This window comes from Lottia gigantea, assembly GCF_000327385.1.
Source record: "Lottia gigantea unplaced genomic scaffold LOTGIsca_59, whole genome shotgun sequence".
Lineage (NCBI taxonomy): Eukaryota > Metazoa > Mollusca > Gastropoda > Lottiidae > Lottia > Lottia gigantea.
In genome coordinates, this window is record NW_008710013.1 from 545,329 (window position 1) to 562,216 (window position 16,888).

A 16,888-nucleotide genomic window follows, 5' to 3' on the forward strand; every position below is an offset into this window, starting at 1 on the left:
GAAGACATCTTATTCATACAATTTAATTTCAAATAGAATCGTTAGTTTAGTTGAGAGTAGGTTTGAAACAAAGACAGTAACACATGTTCAGTAGAAAGAGAAAAACAGATTCAATATGATTACATTAAAGCTGGAGTTATTTTGTTTTTTATATGTTTACTGGGTAACTGCAATCTTACTCACTTTCACTATTCAACACTTTTTGAATAAAAGGCAAAACTCAAGAAATATAGTGATTTACAGCACAAGCCAAGGCTCAGTGATCAATATCTCACAATTCCTCAGAAATAGTGGTTTAGTGAAACCAAAATTGTGCTGATTCTTAAGCTGAATTTATAAGTGTTGCTTTCTGGTGGATAGTACTTGCCTTACAAATTCTTGTTTGTAAAATCTGAATCTGTATTTCCAGTTCAGTGATAAAAATTTTGATGATTTGAAAAAAGAAAGTGAAGAACTGAAGCTGAAAATAACTAACCTAGAAAACGAAAAGGTATGGCTAACTTGCCTAAAGGTCGGGGACTTTTGTCGCCGATTAGAGTCTTGAGTAAATCTTGCGCGTGCCTGTGCTTCCATGACAAGGTGAAAAACGTGCTGGTCACCAAAACTCTTGAGTAGACTAGTTGCTGACAAAAATCTCCGACCAAGACCTCTTGTGCGCCCGCACCTTAAGCCTAATACAATTAATATCACTGTGAAAAGTTGACAATAGCTATTACTATTCAAATAATATATAAATGATATAGATAGGGTTTTTTTTTTACTTTCTATGACCTGACTAGTGTCAGCTCACACTTTATCACTGGATCTAATGTCTTCTGCTGATATTACATTAGATATTAATTCTATACATCAGATTTTCTTACATCTTATAGAGAGAGCAAGTGAAAGTATCGGGAGTTGACAGCAAGATAATCAAAGATCTAAAAACGAAACTCACAAGAAAGGTAATAAAGAAATGTATTTTACTCTGTTTGAGTTGAACGAATTAAGAGTGAAATATTTTCTTTGTCATGTGAACAAATTAAGAGTGATCGAAATGATCATGTTCAGTATAAAGTGTTAAATGTTAATTCATTTGCACTAAGACAAACATACACGGCACTCTATATTTTTATATGTGATTAGAGTCAATTTGATTTATATCCGTGTAAAATTGGTACAGGTAATGGGTGACTGGGTTTTCAAATGGTTATAAATGCCATGAAGTCCATTATTTGACTTGTATGTATATTGTAAAAGGTACTGGGTACCTGGATTGTTAAGGCATGAAAATTCCAATAAGTGCATTATTTGACCTGTATTTGCACTGTACGAGGTACTGGGTACCTGGATTGTTAAGGCATGGAAATGCCAATTATATTCCATCTATGCCCTTCGGGCATTTCGGATTAATATTGCATATTCCTGGTTATCCAGCCCGAATATGCTCGAACACTCATGTTTAAAGTAAAAATAAAACCATGAACCCTGACCTATGTCACGTGATCATAGTTGATGTCTGGCCCAGCAACCTCTTGTCAGTGTCTTTTTCTGTTATGATCTAGACCAGGATAGAGCTCGAATACTCTTATAAGTTTGAGGTGTTCCTCAAGTATTTGTTCAACTTTTTTAATTCACTTTGTTGATTATTTTTCTATGATATTATCAAAAATTAAAGTCGTGTCGCTGATTCGATTTGCCTTTTGTGTTGCTATTTTTAGCATCATATATTTTATGTTGGTTCAACCTTTAATGAATTACAATATGAGTGATTTTTCCGATCAAGATTTTACTGGTTTCACATCTCAAGACTTGAGTATTGCTGAAAATATTTTGATTAATAATACTAATCAGGGCGATACGTCTAAGTTTGTTGATCTAATAACAAACGCTTCGAAACCGGAAGTAAAGTCTTCCAATGTAAACAAACATGGCCGGAAAAGGAAAAACGTGGAGAAAATTTCAGCTACAAGTACAAGTAAGAAATCTTCAAATATTTCTCGTACGGGAACAAATCCAACGTGTACGATCACTTCGGCCTCATTTAATAATACTGATGATCGTTCAGATGTTTTCGTTAATCCGAATTCAATAAATAGGACCACAGGTCGTAAATTAGATGATACCACGAGCGGTGGTGGGCAGGTTAATAGTTTACAAATTGATAAAGAACAATTTAACAGAAACGAACTAGCTGATTTAAAGAATCAAATTGCATATTTAACATCTATTGTAGATAAACAATTAAACAATGATAATATTTATAGGCCTACTAATGTTGATTTAGGCGATCATATTCAGGATGTAAGAAATTTAGAACAAAATGTTAGTTCTCCAGATAATTTTTATAACGAACCAGTTATTGATCTGGTAGATCCTCAGGAAATGTATGATGAGTTTCTTGAGGAAACCCCTGAGGTTCAGGAGGATGATTTTGATATCCCTAAGATATTCCAAGGGGATGATACTTTTGGTAATCCAGTCTCTGATAATCTTGTTAAATTAGTTTCTGTTGCCACTACTAAGAAAGTGGAAGTTGCTAAATTGACATCCAAATACTCTATTCCGGAAAATTGTAAATGTTTGGTCCCACCACTCGTGGATGGAGACATCTGGAACATTTTACCAAAGAGTGCCCAATCTCAGGATTTGTCTCTTCAAGATGTCCAAAAATTGATAAGCATTGGTATTGCCCCTCTTCTGTCAATCTTGGCATCCAAGGATCGCACCATTGATCAGAACAGTCAAGTTGTTGTAATTTTGGGCAACTCATTGAATGAAATTTCTCTGAGACGTCGACACTTGATGAAACCTTTTTTAAGTAAGAGATACCATCCTCTTTGCTCTGCTTCTCGACCTATCTCTGGAACTCTGTTTGGTCCAGACATTGCAACCAGAATCAAGGAAATAGACCAATCTGCCAAACTTTACACTCCGATGAGCTACAAAAATAATAAATTTAATAATTATTCAAATGCTTCATATAGTAGATCTTGGTATAAGAGGCCTTTTTTAGCTGGAGGCCAGAGGAGATTTCAACCTCCAGATCGAAGAGCAGCATATTATCCAAGTTACAAAAATTACCAGAACAGGGGCAGACCATACATACAGTACTCGAGGCAAAGCCAGAGGTCGTTACACAAAGAGTCAATAGATCATGTAAGTACTCCTAAGAAAACAAGTAAGGAAACTTTTAGAGCTGGTCAGCTTTCAAAGTTTTCAAAAAATTGGCAGAATCTTACAACTGATAGTTGGATTATTGATACAATAAGTAATGGTTACAAAATTGAATTTGACTCTTTACCTGTTCAGTGGTCTTTGCCGAATTCACCATACCTTTCTGTGACTGAGATTGATGTCATTGATCAGGAAGTAAGAAAACTCCTTAAAAAAGGTGCAATTGAACCTTGTGATCCCGCACCAGACCAATTTATTTCGAACTTGTTTTTAGTACCTAAAAAGAATGGTACCTTGAGACCTGTTATCAATCTTAAAAAGTTAATAAATGATTTTGTATCTTATGACCATTTTAAGCAGGAAACTTTGTCGGTTGTTCTGAAATCTATTACTAAGAACAGTTTTTTAACATCAATAGATCTTTGTGACGCCTATTTTTCCATTGGAATTAATCCAAGTGATAGGAAGTACTTATGTTTTGTTTGGCGTGATGTAATTTATCATTTCAAATGTTTGCCATTTGGTATTTCATCAGCACCTCGGGTGTTTACCAAAGTTTTGAAATTAATTTTTTCTTTCTTGAGAAAGCAATCAATTATATGCTGTTACTTTATAGATAATTCACTTTTCTCATCTTCAACTATTGAAGAGTCAAGGTCTAACACTTGTAAGGCTATAGATTTGTTTCATAGTCTTGGATTTGAAGTAAATTTTGAAAAATCAAAATTAAAACCATCTAAAGAATTTGTCTTTCTTGGGTTTATTATAAACACAGAGTCATATAAAGTTTTCATGACTCAGGATAAGTTAGATAAGATTGTCTCTTCAGCTAGAAATTTATTAGCTTCTGTTTTCACTGTAAGAGATTTAGCCTCTTTTATTGGTCTTTGTTCTTTTAGTAGAATTGCAATCCGACCTGCCTCATTTTATATACACTATTTAGACAAAGGCAAAACAACACAGCTTTCACAATCCAACCTTGACTACGATACTGTTGTGAAACTTGACTCTTATATGATCCAGGAGCTTTATTGGTGGATTGACAAATGCCATTTTTTCAATGGGAATCATATTCAGCCTCCACCAGTGGATGAGATGGTAACCACCGATGCATCTGGAATGGGTTGGTGAGCTCACTTAAATAATTTTCAGACAAATTCTTTATGGCTTCCAAGTGAACAAGGAAATCACATTAATTTGTTAGAACTGTTGGCAGTGTTTAAGGCTTTGGAAAGTCTTTGTTCTGAACTCCATGATATACACATTTGTATACAATCTGATAATTCTGTTGCTATTGGTTATATCAATAATCTTGGAGGTGCAATAAATTCATTACATGAATTGTTCAAATCTATTTGGTTATGGTGTTCTAGACGGAACATATATTTGTCTGCTAAGCATATCCAGGGTAAATTCAACCTGGAGGCTGATTTTTTATCAAGGAATTTTTCGAATTCTACGGAGTGGATGCTCCATGAGAATACATTTAATAAGATTTGTAACTATTTTGGTACTCTGGATATAGATTTATTTGCATCCTCCTTAAATTATCAGATTGAACCTTACGTTTCTTGGTATCCAGATCCTTACTGTGTAGCTTGCTATGCCTTCACCTTTTCTTGGAGCAATTATTATCCTTACATTTTTGCTCCTTTCAGTTTAATACCAAGGATCCTCAACAAGATTATGTTGGACAAGGTATCTTGGGCAATAATGGTTGTTCCAGCTTGGTCAACCCAGGTATGGTATCCTCTACTTTTAAACCTTTTGGTGGATTACCCACTTCTTTTGCCCAAGGGAAGAGATTTATTGAAGATGCGTTGCATCCATTGAAAGGCAATTCCCTCAGATTGACCGTTTGTCTTGTATCAGGACAAACATTCAGAGTAAAGGCATTTCAAAAGAGTCTGCAGAACTCATCCTTAACTCATGGCGATCTAAAACAAACAAGCAATATCAGTTGGCTTGGAATAGATGGAATCTTTGGTGTGTGCAAGGGAAAATCAATCCCTTATTTCCATCTATAGAGAATTTGTTAAATTTTCTTGGGGTTTTGTACAAATCTAATTGCTCATATAGTGTTATAAATGCATCACATTCAAGTATAATTCAGACTTTGCTAACGGTAGGGAATTCCCATCTAAAAGACCATCCTTTACTTACTCGTTTCATGAAAGGTGTTTTTGTACAAAAACCTCCTAAGCCACGCTACTTGGCAACATGGGATATATCTATTTTATTACGATATTTAAGTTCTTTGTATCCGTTGGATTCATTGTCTCTACGAATGCTTACAATTAAAGCAGTTTCTCTGTTGTCATTGTCAACTGCCCAACGTTGTCAAACTTTGGCATCTTTCTCTTTAGATTCTGTGAAAGATTCCGGGACAGCTATAAGTCTCTTAACATCGAGTATATTAAAAACATCTCGTCCTTCACTACCTCTATATAGTGTCAACATAAATAATTATAAAAATTTATACATCTGTCCCTGTCATACACTACGTACATATATTTCAACAAAAGAGAATAAACGCAAAACACAAAGTTTATTTATTTCTTTTTTCAATAAAAAAGCTGTATGTGCTTCTACTATTTCCAGGTGGATTAAAGAAGCTTTGATTTCTTCTGGCAGATATTTTTAAACCACATTCCTTAAGAGGTGCTGCCTCGTCTGCTGCTAACTTAGCAGGACTTTCTATTTCAGAAATACTGAAGACAGCTGATTGGAGGTCAGAGAAGACTTTTGCTGACTTCTATAACAGAGATATTCTGCCTTCTTTTTCAGATGTTGTGTTGAATAAATTATGAACATTTTCAGAATTTTTAATCTTTTTTCAATTCTTGTTGTCAACCTCTTTAAATTATGCAATATTAATCCGAAATGCCCGAAGGGCATAGATGGAATATAATTTAACTCTCAGCCAAGTGCCCAAAGGGCACAAAGGATGAGAGAAATTATATGAATATATTGCCCGAGGGCTTGAGGATTAATCTTCCCTCCCAAGTCCCTCCCGGGTTATATAATTTAAGGTTGACAGCATGCCTGGCTTTAAATAGACACTGACAAGAGGTTGCTGGGCCTGACATCAACTATGATCACGTGACATAGGTCAGGGTTCATGGTTTTATTTTTACTTTAAACATGAGTGTTCGAGCATATTCGGGCTGGATAACCAGGAATATGCAATATTATGGCTGAGAGTTAAATAAGTGCATTATTTCACTTGTATTTGCACTGTAAGAGTTACTGGGTACCTGGATTGTTAAGGCATGGAAATGCCAATTAGTTCATTTGACTTGTATTTGCAATGTAAAAGGTACTGGGTACCTGGATTGCTAAGGCACGGAAATGCCAATAAGTTCATTTGACTTGTATTTGCTATGTAAAAGGTACTGGGTACCTGGATTGTTAAGGCATGGAAATGCCAATAAGTGCATTATTTGACTTGTATTTGTATTGTAAGAGGTACTGGATTTTTGAATTGTATAGATATTGTTTAGTGTGATAAGATATAAGTAATGTATTATAATGTATTTCTGTGTAAATTTGTTTTTAGCAATACTGTTGTGTGGGATTGATATATGCTTTCGCTCAGCGCAAACTTTGTAGGGTCTCTTTGCATTACGTTTGAGCACAGGTTTCTGAGAAAATACATCAGTTTTTCCTTAGTGGCACTAAGTGAACTAACTGATCCAGTGATCAAAGATGTTCCTGCTGACATTATTGTTGTAAAAATGTATATATAGAGCTCAATTTAAGGTATTTTGTATTTGGAAATGTTTTGTTATTTATATGGTTGAATAAACTGTAGCAAATTGCAATTGTGTTAAAATTGTGAGAAGGGAACAAAGAATCTATTTACCGATATTCATATGAAAGCACAAGCAATCACATTGTTGCTTCATATATTCTAGAGATACATTATTTTGGACATAATTTGCAGGAAAGTGAAGTTACAGGTCTGAAGAATAAACTCGGAAAAGAGACGACCAAAGTATCAAGTCAAGCCAGCTCTACACAAACTAGTCCATCACAGGTCAGCCATTATTACAATCAGAAACAAGAATTTGCATTTTGATATAAAAACAGAAATAAAAAATGAGCAAAGCAAAGAAAAGCATTTGTGAATGGTATATGGTCCAAGCATGATAATTTTGGCCTTATCATCTAAGATTATTAATTTCAAGGTTCCTGTAACTCCATTGAGAAGGACATTTATACCAACAACTCCTAAACTACATCCAAAGACAGCTGACACACCTAAAACAATGAAGACACCAGTTGGTGAGGAGCAGACACCACAGAGAAGTATTCTTCGTGGAATCAATAGTGTATCTAAAAAACGACGTGTTGCTTTTATACCTGATAATGAGAAACACAATGATTCAGATTCTTCTTCTTCCGAATTAATGGAAATAGAGGTTTGTCAGTTAACGTTATTGAATCAAGAACGGGAGATTTGAGGATTGGTTGGTTGGTTTATGACAAGTTAACGCTTGCTTCCAGCGGATGCTGATATCGCAAACTAGGTTCGAATCATTCTTTTCATAGTCAAATACCAGCACCAATTTCTCTCAACAACTTTTATGTACTATTTATTTTTAGCCTATGGACATTGATCAATTTGCAAGAGGAAAATCTACACCAATTCATATTCGTCCATCTCCACGAGTAAAAGTATCAGAACCAACACGACAACCATTAAAAACTCCACAATTGAATAGAGTTCCTCGTGGTCCACCCATTAAGCTCAATCCAAAACAGGTCAGTATCATCCAGTAGTATCAATCTTTTGATCTTTCTTTATACTTATACATTGTAAGTTAGTATTTATTATACCTGTGATTGATTTTTTTTTGCCTGGTGCACAAATATTTCTTTCCACCTATACAGCATATTATATTGATCTTTGACATTAACATATACTGATTCCTTTTCATCTTTTTCAATTTCTAGCAACAAATCAAAGGATATATGGGTAAAGAAAATGACCAATATAATGCTTTGTTTCCTAATGAGACACGAGAAAATAAAATTGTAAAAAAGGTATGTATGACATAACTTTATGGAATAGTTATCTAGCTACCTGAAATTTTTGTATACACGTACGTAAATATTGTATCATAAAATAAAGATCAGATATCATGTCCCTGAACAATTACAAAATAAAAAAAAAAAGTCAATATTTTCACTATTAATGGTTTATTTTGACAAACATTAAGTCTTCATCCCGTCAAACATTATGTCTTCAAGAGAAGTCTCGTTAAATTCTCATTTTTATTTAGAAATTTCACATAAAAATGTAAAATCATGTCATCACACATGTTAAATTTGAACCATCATTCAACATTTCAGAGGCGTAAAATACAAACTACTGTTTTCATCTGATTTTAATTAGCCTTGGTGTGGTTTAGATTGTTGAGATCTTGAGTGAATTAGAAGTTGACAATTTTTTTATGAAATTCTGAAAGAAATTCTTACTACTTCTTTTCCGAAATTTGTATGTAAATTTAATTATATATGTGTAAAAGTCAAATTTCTTCAATGCAAAGCTTTAATGTATATTTCTTTTTTAGAAGGAGATTATGGCTGGTTCCAACATGAGAAAAACACCATCAAAACAAACAAAGGCTAAATTCTTCTCTGTCTCTCCAAAACAAAGAAAAGAGGCAGCAAGCAAGGCACGTAAATCAGATAAAGTTGAAGATATGGCTTGGTTTGATCTTGATTCTGTTTTTGGATTTGGTCCTGAGGACTAAACAAACAGTTTGCCTATTTGTGAAAAGAAAGGAAGTTTTTTGTTTTTATTTCACAGAATAGCTTTCAGATAGTCAAACAAAAAATATTGTGTCCTGTTTACAAACATACATGTATGAAAAGTTAGTCAAACTTACGCAGACCTAAGAGTAAAAAACAACTTTACAAACAGAATACACTATTGCTTATTGCAGCTTATAAATTCACTGATTGTTATAATATGAATTATCTTGTTTATTTAATTTCATTCTTCAAACCCTGATAAAATGATAAAAAAATAATTGTGATATACTATTCTGTGATAATTTAAATAAAAGGTTACAAAATCATATAAAAATATTGATATTAAGACATGTTTTGCATGTTAATAGTTATGAATTTTACCTTTTAAAAATATGATACGATATTTATATATGATGAAAATATAGTTGATGTTATTCAAATTAAAAATACATTAAGAAGATGAATTACTTATTTTTTTTTCTATTTTTGAAGGAATGCAACCTCCTTGGACACCTGATGTAATAATATACATATTGAAAATATTCTTGGTTCAAAAATGACTATATCAGATTTAATGTTAATAGTCTCCAAAACTGTACGAAAATTTCTTTCTTTCTATTGCTAGTGTACCCTCTGGCTGAAAATTGGGGTACCCGAAAATTGTTGATAAAATCTAAACTTAATTTTATATTATCTAGTCCTTAACCATTCTGCACTATGGCAGTCTTGAAAAAGGAGAGAACAGAAAGTTTTTTTGCAATATCAAATAGTGCTTTCAAATGGATCAAAGAACAGGTGTGCAAGGCTTGGAATGCATTAAGATCTCTAAACACAATGAGGTTATAATGGACCTGTATGTGTTTGGTCAAGGTCATTAAAATAAGAGAGTATTAAAATATTAAGTACAACAGCTCTTTTGCCATTAACACTTGCCAAAGGGTGTAATAACAAAATTCTGTTTCCATAAATGACAAATTTTTCATATCTGATTTTGCAGACTTTTTCATAATCAATAAAAAGCCTAATGGCATTATACATATGATAAAACAGTGTCAAAATATATTCTGAAAGTCAAAAGAAAACTGAAAATTGACTAGATACATGTATTGATATCATAATCAAGATCAACTTGATATTGAACATCGACTTACAAATCCAATACAAAATAATTTTGATAACTGTATACCTATAAACACATACATAAATTTGAATATAAATCTTATTCCATGCAATAAAAATTCATCTACTTAAAAGATATTAATTTACATATCACTAGAGCCAATATAACACTGTCTTATATCACATACTATTAAAAATTTAAAATACTTAAGACTAGTTGGATGATGTACTGGTAGAAAATGTAACATGTTGTGTAGAATTTCGTGAATAATTGCTTCCATAGTCTGGTACAGAGGATGGTTTCTTTAATCTCTTTTCTAGAAAATAATGGCAAGAGATTGTACCATACATAAAAAATATACTGCTTTTCCTATACTTTCATTTTTAAATAAATTTTGTCAAGTGATATTCTGCACAATAGCATGAAAATACTACATTTACAGCTGGAAAAAGCATAAACTGAGGCATAAAACAATTAACTGTTTTGATGGGCACACCACCATCAAGAAGCCCTCCTTCATCATTCATAAAAGGTACAAAGATAAGTTTACTCCATACCATTTCATTTTTCTTGAGAAAACTAATTAAGCAGATAGATTATACTTACGAACAACAATACTTTTTTCATGTTTAGCACCAAATATTCTATTAGCGGTGTAGAATATTACAGGTACCATACCCATTACAAATGCTATACCTAAGACTGGTGCCTCGTCCCCTTGTCTGTGAGAACAATTTAACATCTTCCCCCACATTAATCTTGTGTAATTCATCTGCAAAGGTCAAAATAAATATATAAGTCTGAATAGATTAGAAACCGGCTAAACAGGAATCATTCAATAAATATATAAATTACTCAATCAATAATCCAATATCTATAAATTAAAAAAATTTGCACATATTTACAGGTTTTCTTTTGCTAAAAGTTTATTACTGATTGGCCTCATAGCTTTAAGTCAATCAGTACTATCCAAGTTGATAGAGAAAGCCAAATCCAGAGTGAAGCTGTGACCACAAGAAAACAATCATAATTGATAACCTACCATATCAATGATGTCCATACAAACATGGTATGATGTTTCTTTCACAATTTTTTCATAATGTGAATTTAAAGCTGAATAGGATTTCTTACATTTGATACAATCACTAGAATTCCATTGATGTTCTGTATCAATAATACTCTACATGGTCAAAATATAAAAATTATAATAATTACACCAAACCAAAATACAAGACAGAGCATGTGGTAATATGATATATATCATATATGATATACATTAAATTCTAAAGAATGGTTTATGTAAAACACCTGTTGTGATTGAGGACAGTATATATATAAAATCTTACCCCTGGTGTAACATTTAGACAAACTGATACATTCTTAAAATAATTATGAAATAATATTGTATCATTGGTTAGTGTAAAATTAACATCTCCATCTTCACCTTCCACAATAGTCTCAAAACAATCTGAATTATAACAAATCACAAGACTTTGTATAGCATGTAAATCTGCCCATCAATGAAAATCAGGGAATAGAATATGAATAGCATTAGCATCTTGTAGTCAAAGAGTTGTGGTACAAATGATTGTTTTCCCATTGCCAGTTCGTCATTTCCTCTTTTCAAGCCCGCAGTTAGACAGATTCTTCACTTAAGTCAAATATAGAGATGATTGATCAGTTCTGCAATGTGTAACAAATTAGATCCAAATAACAGGTTGAAAACTTTGATCAAGATCTGATCTGCGACCTTACTAAAAGCTTATGTGTAAAAACTTTGTCAGACTCGAATGAAAGTACATATCGTGGGTGACCGCTTGAAACCTTGTATATGCCATATTTGGTCATTTTGACTTTTGGTACCGTTCGAAAGCTCTTAAAAGTGCGGATCTTGTGATCAAAACCTCGTATTCTTAGCTTGATTGTAAATAACCCAAAAACCACTAATAAAATAACACGTATATAAACAGTCAGATTTAAAACCTCGTAAAATATATTATTATACGAGGATCAATGTTCCTTTTCTGAGGATGAAAATGAAAAACCTCGTATACTGTATTATTATACGAGTTTTTGGTTTAATAGGCTGGAGAACTTAAATTGTTATTTGAGGTTTATATTTTCCAAGAATGAAAATCACATATAGCAGTAAAAAAAATAATAAAAAAGATTTTAACAAAATACGCGTACAAATAGTTTTATGTGTTTTTCTCGAAAAGTAATTTCGCGTCATACATCACTATATGAGGTTTCAAGCGGTCACCCACGATATAGATTCTTCTTCTATTTAACTACTGTTCCATCACTATCAGCTAACTTGCAATACTCTTATATTGGACCCTTTAACTTCCAACTGCAGATAATTCGGGATGAGCTGTGAACAGTTATTAATCAGCTTTGCTAAAAATATTCCTGTTTCTGCGACTACAGTACGATTGGTCACTGATGGCAAACCTGTCACTTATAATTTAATGTATAAATCAGACTTACTTTCACAATCAGCATTAGACCAGACATTAAGCATATTATTATACACTAAGGTTAAAACTTGTATTCTATCTGCTTTTAGTAAAGCATCATGACATTCTTTATCTTTTCTTTCCTATAAATATAATTAATAGAAAATATTGACAAGAAAGAATCTTGAATTCACTGATTTGCTCAAACTAATTTAACAGGAGACTTTCATTCTCATAATATATATAAGATATATATAAAGTTTATTAAAAGGATTGGGAAAAGCTTCCTAAAAAAAATTATGTTTATGGGGGACACTAGATCTAATATCATCAATTTGCATTTGCAAATTTCATTCCAATTTTCAGTCCGACATCTATGGCTTGCGAAATTCCACTAAAAGTATGCGCTTTATGATGTTACTATCACAAAAACAAACTATTAATATACATGGACCTTTGATTAAAGATAGCTTGCCTGGCAAGGTAACATACGCCCACTACTAGCTGTCAGAAATGATAACAAAATCGTAAGTGGCTTAATAATGAATTTTCAAATAATCTATAAGTCAAGGCAAAAACCTGAAACAGTTCATCAAATTCAAACATGAACAATGTCTCATTACTGTACACACAAGTGCAATAAGTCTGAAACTGTTCATCCGATTATTAACAAGATCTCATTAATATATAAATGTATACTAAGTTTCATGAAGATCAGATAAAAACTGTAGTGTCTATTGTGCCTACAAGCCAAATTTGACGCGTTTTTACTAAATCAAGGGCATTAACTCCATCCAATTATCACCAATTTCGAAATTGACCAAGATCACATCCATATATACATGCATACCAAGTTTCATCACAGATCAGATAAAAACTGTAGTCTCTGTTGTGCCGACAGGCCAAATTTGACGCGTTTTTTTCTAAGTCAAGAGCAATAACTCTGAAACTGTTAATCCGATTATTACTAATTTCGATCTTGATCGAGATCTCATCAATATATACATGCATACCAAGTTTCATGAAGATCGGATAAAAACTGTAGTTTCTATCGCGCCTACAAGGCAAATTTGATGAGTTTTTCAAGTCAAGGGCAATAACTCTGAAACCATTCATCCGATTATTACCAATTTCAAACTTGACTGAGATCTCATCAATATATACATGCATACCAAGTTTCATCAAGATCAGATAAAACTGTAGTCTCTATTGTGCCTACAAGCCGAAATTGACGCATTTTTACAAAGTCAATAACTCTGAACCCGGTCCTCCAATTAATTCCAATTTCAAACTTATATTTCATAAATATATACATGCATACCAAGTTTCATCAAGATCAGATAAAAAAGAAATGTGAACGGACCGACGGCAATATACGTCCACATTTCCATGAGGGCGTATAAAAAGGGCGGTCACCAATCTGCATCAAGTCAAACCATTAATCTAATTTGTGCAAGATATTTTTCATTTCAACAAACACACAAAATTCAATAAAATTTTGACATAAACTGTTACCTCTATAGCATTCACAAGCCAACAAATTTTGATGTGTTTTTCAAGGGCAATGACTCAAAAACCATTCAAAAGAAAGATCGTCAACTTGACCATGATCTTATCATTATAAATGTTCACACCAAATTTCATTTAAATCGGATGAAAACTGCAGTCTCTATTTTGTTCACAAACAAATTTTGACGCATTTTTCCTAATTAAGGGCAATAACTAAAAAAACGTTCATAGAAAGATCGCCAATTTCAAACTTGTCCAAGATCTCATCTTTAATCTTTATTAATGATCACACCAAATTTTATTTAAATCAAATGAAAACTGTAGTCACTAAATTGTGTTCACAAACAAATTTAACACATTTTTCCTGAATCAAGGGCAATAACTCAAAAACCATTCATCTTCAAATTCGATCTTGACCAAGATCTCATGAATATAAATGATCACACCAAATTTAATTAAAATCAGATAAAATTGTAGTCTCTATTGTGTTCGCAAGCCAATTGTGGACGTACGACCGAATGACGAGGGGCGACGACAATATACGACCACATTAAAAATTGGAATGATGGAAATTGATACTATCGTCTCCAATAAACATAAATTTTTTTTAGAAAACCTCTTCACAATCAAGCAAATAAACATACAATACAATACAAATCTTTATTTAATGTCAGTTTTTACAAAGGAATAACATTTCCCATGGCTATTTTCACCTACTTAGAGTAAGATAGCTTGCCAGGCAATGTAATGTATGCCCACTGGCAGCTTTGACTTTGAATAAAAATATTTAGCGGTACAGTATGACCAGTATGAAATATTCAACCTTCAATTTTTAGCAATTCAATTCTAGAAGGCAAATATTCAATATTCAGCGCTGGACTGAATAATAAAACCAAGTTTCATCAAATTCCGTCAACAATTGTGACTTCTAGAGTGTTTACGTGCAATAACTCATACTAAATATTTTTCGATTTTTAATAGGGTTTATCCTTGATTGATAATAAACACTCATGTCAAGTTTTGTCAATATCCACCAAGAATTGTGCCTTCTGGAGTGTTTACGAGCTAAAAATTGAACGCTTTTTCAAGAACAAGGGCAATAACTAATACTAAATATTTTTCTATTCTTCTGATTTTCCATAGGGTCCATCCTTGGGTGATTACGAACACTCATGTCAAGTTTCGTTAATATCCACCAAGAATTGTGCCTACTAGAGTGTTTGCGAGATAAAAATTGAACGCGTTTTCAAGAACAAGGGCAATAACTCATACTAAATATTTTTCGATTTTTAATAGGGTTTATCCTTGGTTGATAATAAACACTCATGTCAAGTTTTGTCAATATCCACCAAGAAATCTGGAGTGTTTACGAGCTAAAAATTGAACGCGTTTTCAAGAACAAGGGCAATAACTAATACTAAATATTCTTCGATTCTTCTGATTTTCAATAGGGTTCATCCTTGGGTGATTACGAACATTCATACTGGTTAGTTTTGTCGAAATTGTCAAGAATTGTGTCTTGTAGAGTGTTTACGAGCAATTGTGGACGGAGGACGGACCATCAAACAGACGGACATGGGTGACGGCAATATAAGCCCCCCATTTCATGTGGGCGTATAAAAAGGCATGCAATATAAGCCCCCCATTTCATGTGGGCGTATAAAAAGGCATACCTAGTAACAAATAACTACTAGTACTAGTAGTGCCATACTAAAGCTTCCTTAAAACCAAACCAAACATAATGGGAACAACTGCATTAGGAGTAGGCCGCCCTTAGGAGTAAGATAGTATGAATATTCTAGATTGAGAGTGAGAGGAATGAACTTACAAATAAATCCCTATACACTCCTCTTGCTTTGGTATAATGTACAACACAACTTTCACAAAATCTGAATGGTCTCGCATTCAGAATTAAACACTCAGTAAAATTAGAAGCAGATTCAGCAAACATTTGAAGATAAGCCTGACATGGTTGTAAAATCGGAGCTGTTGAATTATGGTTCAGCAAGTCAAATGATATATCTCCCAGATCAGTTGTCATTATTATTTCAGGTGTAGTGGTAGATCGAGTAGCTGAATCTTCAGTTAGATTTAACATGATTAAAAATAAAATGATGTAATTCCGGTAAAATATTGAATTTGCCATCATTGAGTCATTGAATATAATAATCATGGATTTAATGATGATTTAATTAAAATCGCAGGGCAAGACAACAACTGTCTTGACTTGATATTTAAAGTTAAGATTGATAGATCATGTGAATGTTTCTACATCCGGGCAACGTAGGTCAATTCGTAAATCAAGAGAGATGTTTCGACAAAAAATAACTTTGGTTCTTTAATGCAGTCGAAGGATGCCAAGAATATTCCATTATTATTATTTGCCAAGAGTTGATCTAAAGTTATAATTACATATTTCTGTTAAGAAAATTTGAAAGTGTGAGTTTTCTTCGAAAAAAGGTTCGTTTCAAAAAATCAATGATGTCAAAAATTGTAGAACCAAGATGTCAGCTCCCTTGAGTTAAAAGTGAAAAGTAAACAGAAAACTAATTTTTGTGAAAAAATCAAACAACTATGTCTTTAGGCATATCTAGTTATTGCAGGTAGGCCTATGTCCTAAGAATTGAAAAAAAATCAGTCTGAAACTTGTCTTTACAGAGACCACATCATATTTTACATTCCAATTCCGGCTTCTCCCAATCCAATCCAATCCAATCCAATCCAATCCAATCCAATCCAATCCAAGTGCCTCCCAAAGTGGTTCCCCCCTTTTCAATTAACAGCCTAGTGAGTGATTTTCTCCACCTATTTTTCGTGCATCTCTGGAAATGATTAATAATTTACATGTGCTACCTAGTGACCTCTGCATTTGCTTGTTTTG

At 33.0% G+C, this 16,888-nt stretch overlaps 2 protein-coding genes across 2 annotated transcripts; one reads left to right on the forward strand and one right to left on the reverse strand.

Moving 5' to 3' along the window:
- The first annotated feature begins 1,505 nt into the window (after positions 1 to 1,505).
- On the forward strand, positions 1,506 to 9,648 carry LOTGIDRAFT_235081 (hypothetical protein). Its single transcript, XM_009063626.1, has 7 exons — positions 1,506 to 1,957; positions 2,967 to 3,138; positions 7,103 to 7,195; positions 7,347 to 7,580; positions 7,765 to 7,923; positions 8,116 to 8,205; positions 8,736 to 9,648. Exons 4-7 carry the CDS (start codon positions 7,428 to 7,430, stop codon positions 8,916 to 8,918), a joined length of 585 nt encoding a protein of 194 aa, XP_009061874.1. The 5' UTR covers positions 1,506 to 1,957; positions 2,967 to 3,138; positions 7,103 to 7,195; positions 7,347 to 7,427; the 3' UTR covers positions 8,919 to 9,648.
- A 124-nt stretch (positions 9,649 to 9,772) lies between these two features.
- LOTGIDRAFT_166554 (hypothetical protein) lies at positions 9,773 to 16,270 on the reverse strand. Its single transcript, XM_009063627.1, has 6 exons — positions 15,836 to 16,270; positions 12,530 to 12,641; positions 11,386 to 11,507; positions 11,082 to 11,219; positions 10,646 to 10,811; positions 9,773 to 10,355 (listed from the first exon to the last, which is right to left on the reverse strand). Exons 1-6 carry the CDS (start codon positions 16,154 to 16,156, stop codon positions 10,252 to 10,254), a joined length of 963 nt encoding a protein of 320 aa, XP_009061875.1. The 5' UTR covers positions 16,157 to 16,270; the 3' UTR covers positions 9,773 to 10,251.
- Between the last annotated feature and the right edge of the window lie 618 nt (positions 16,271 to 16,888).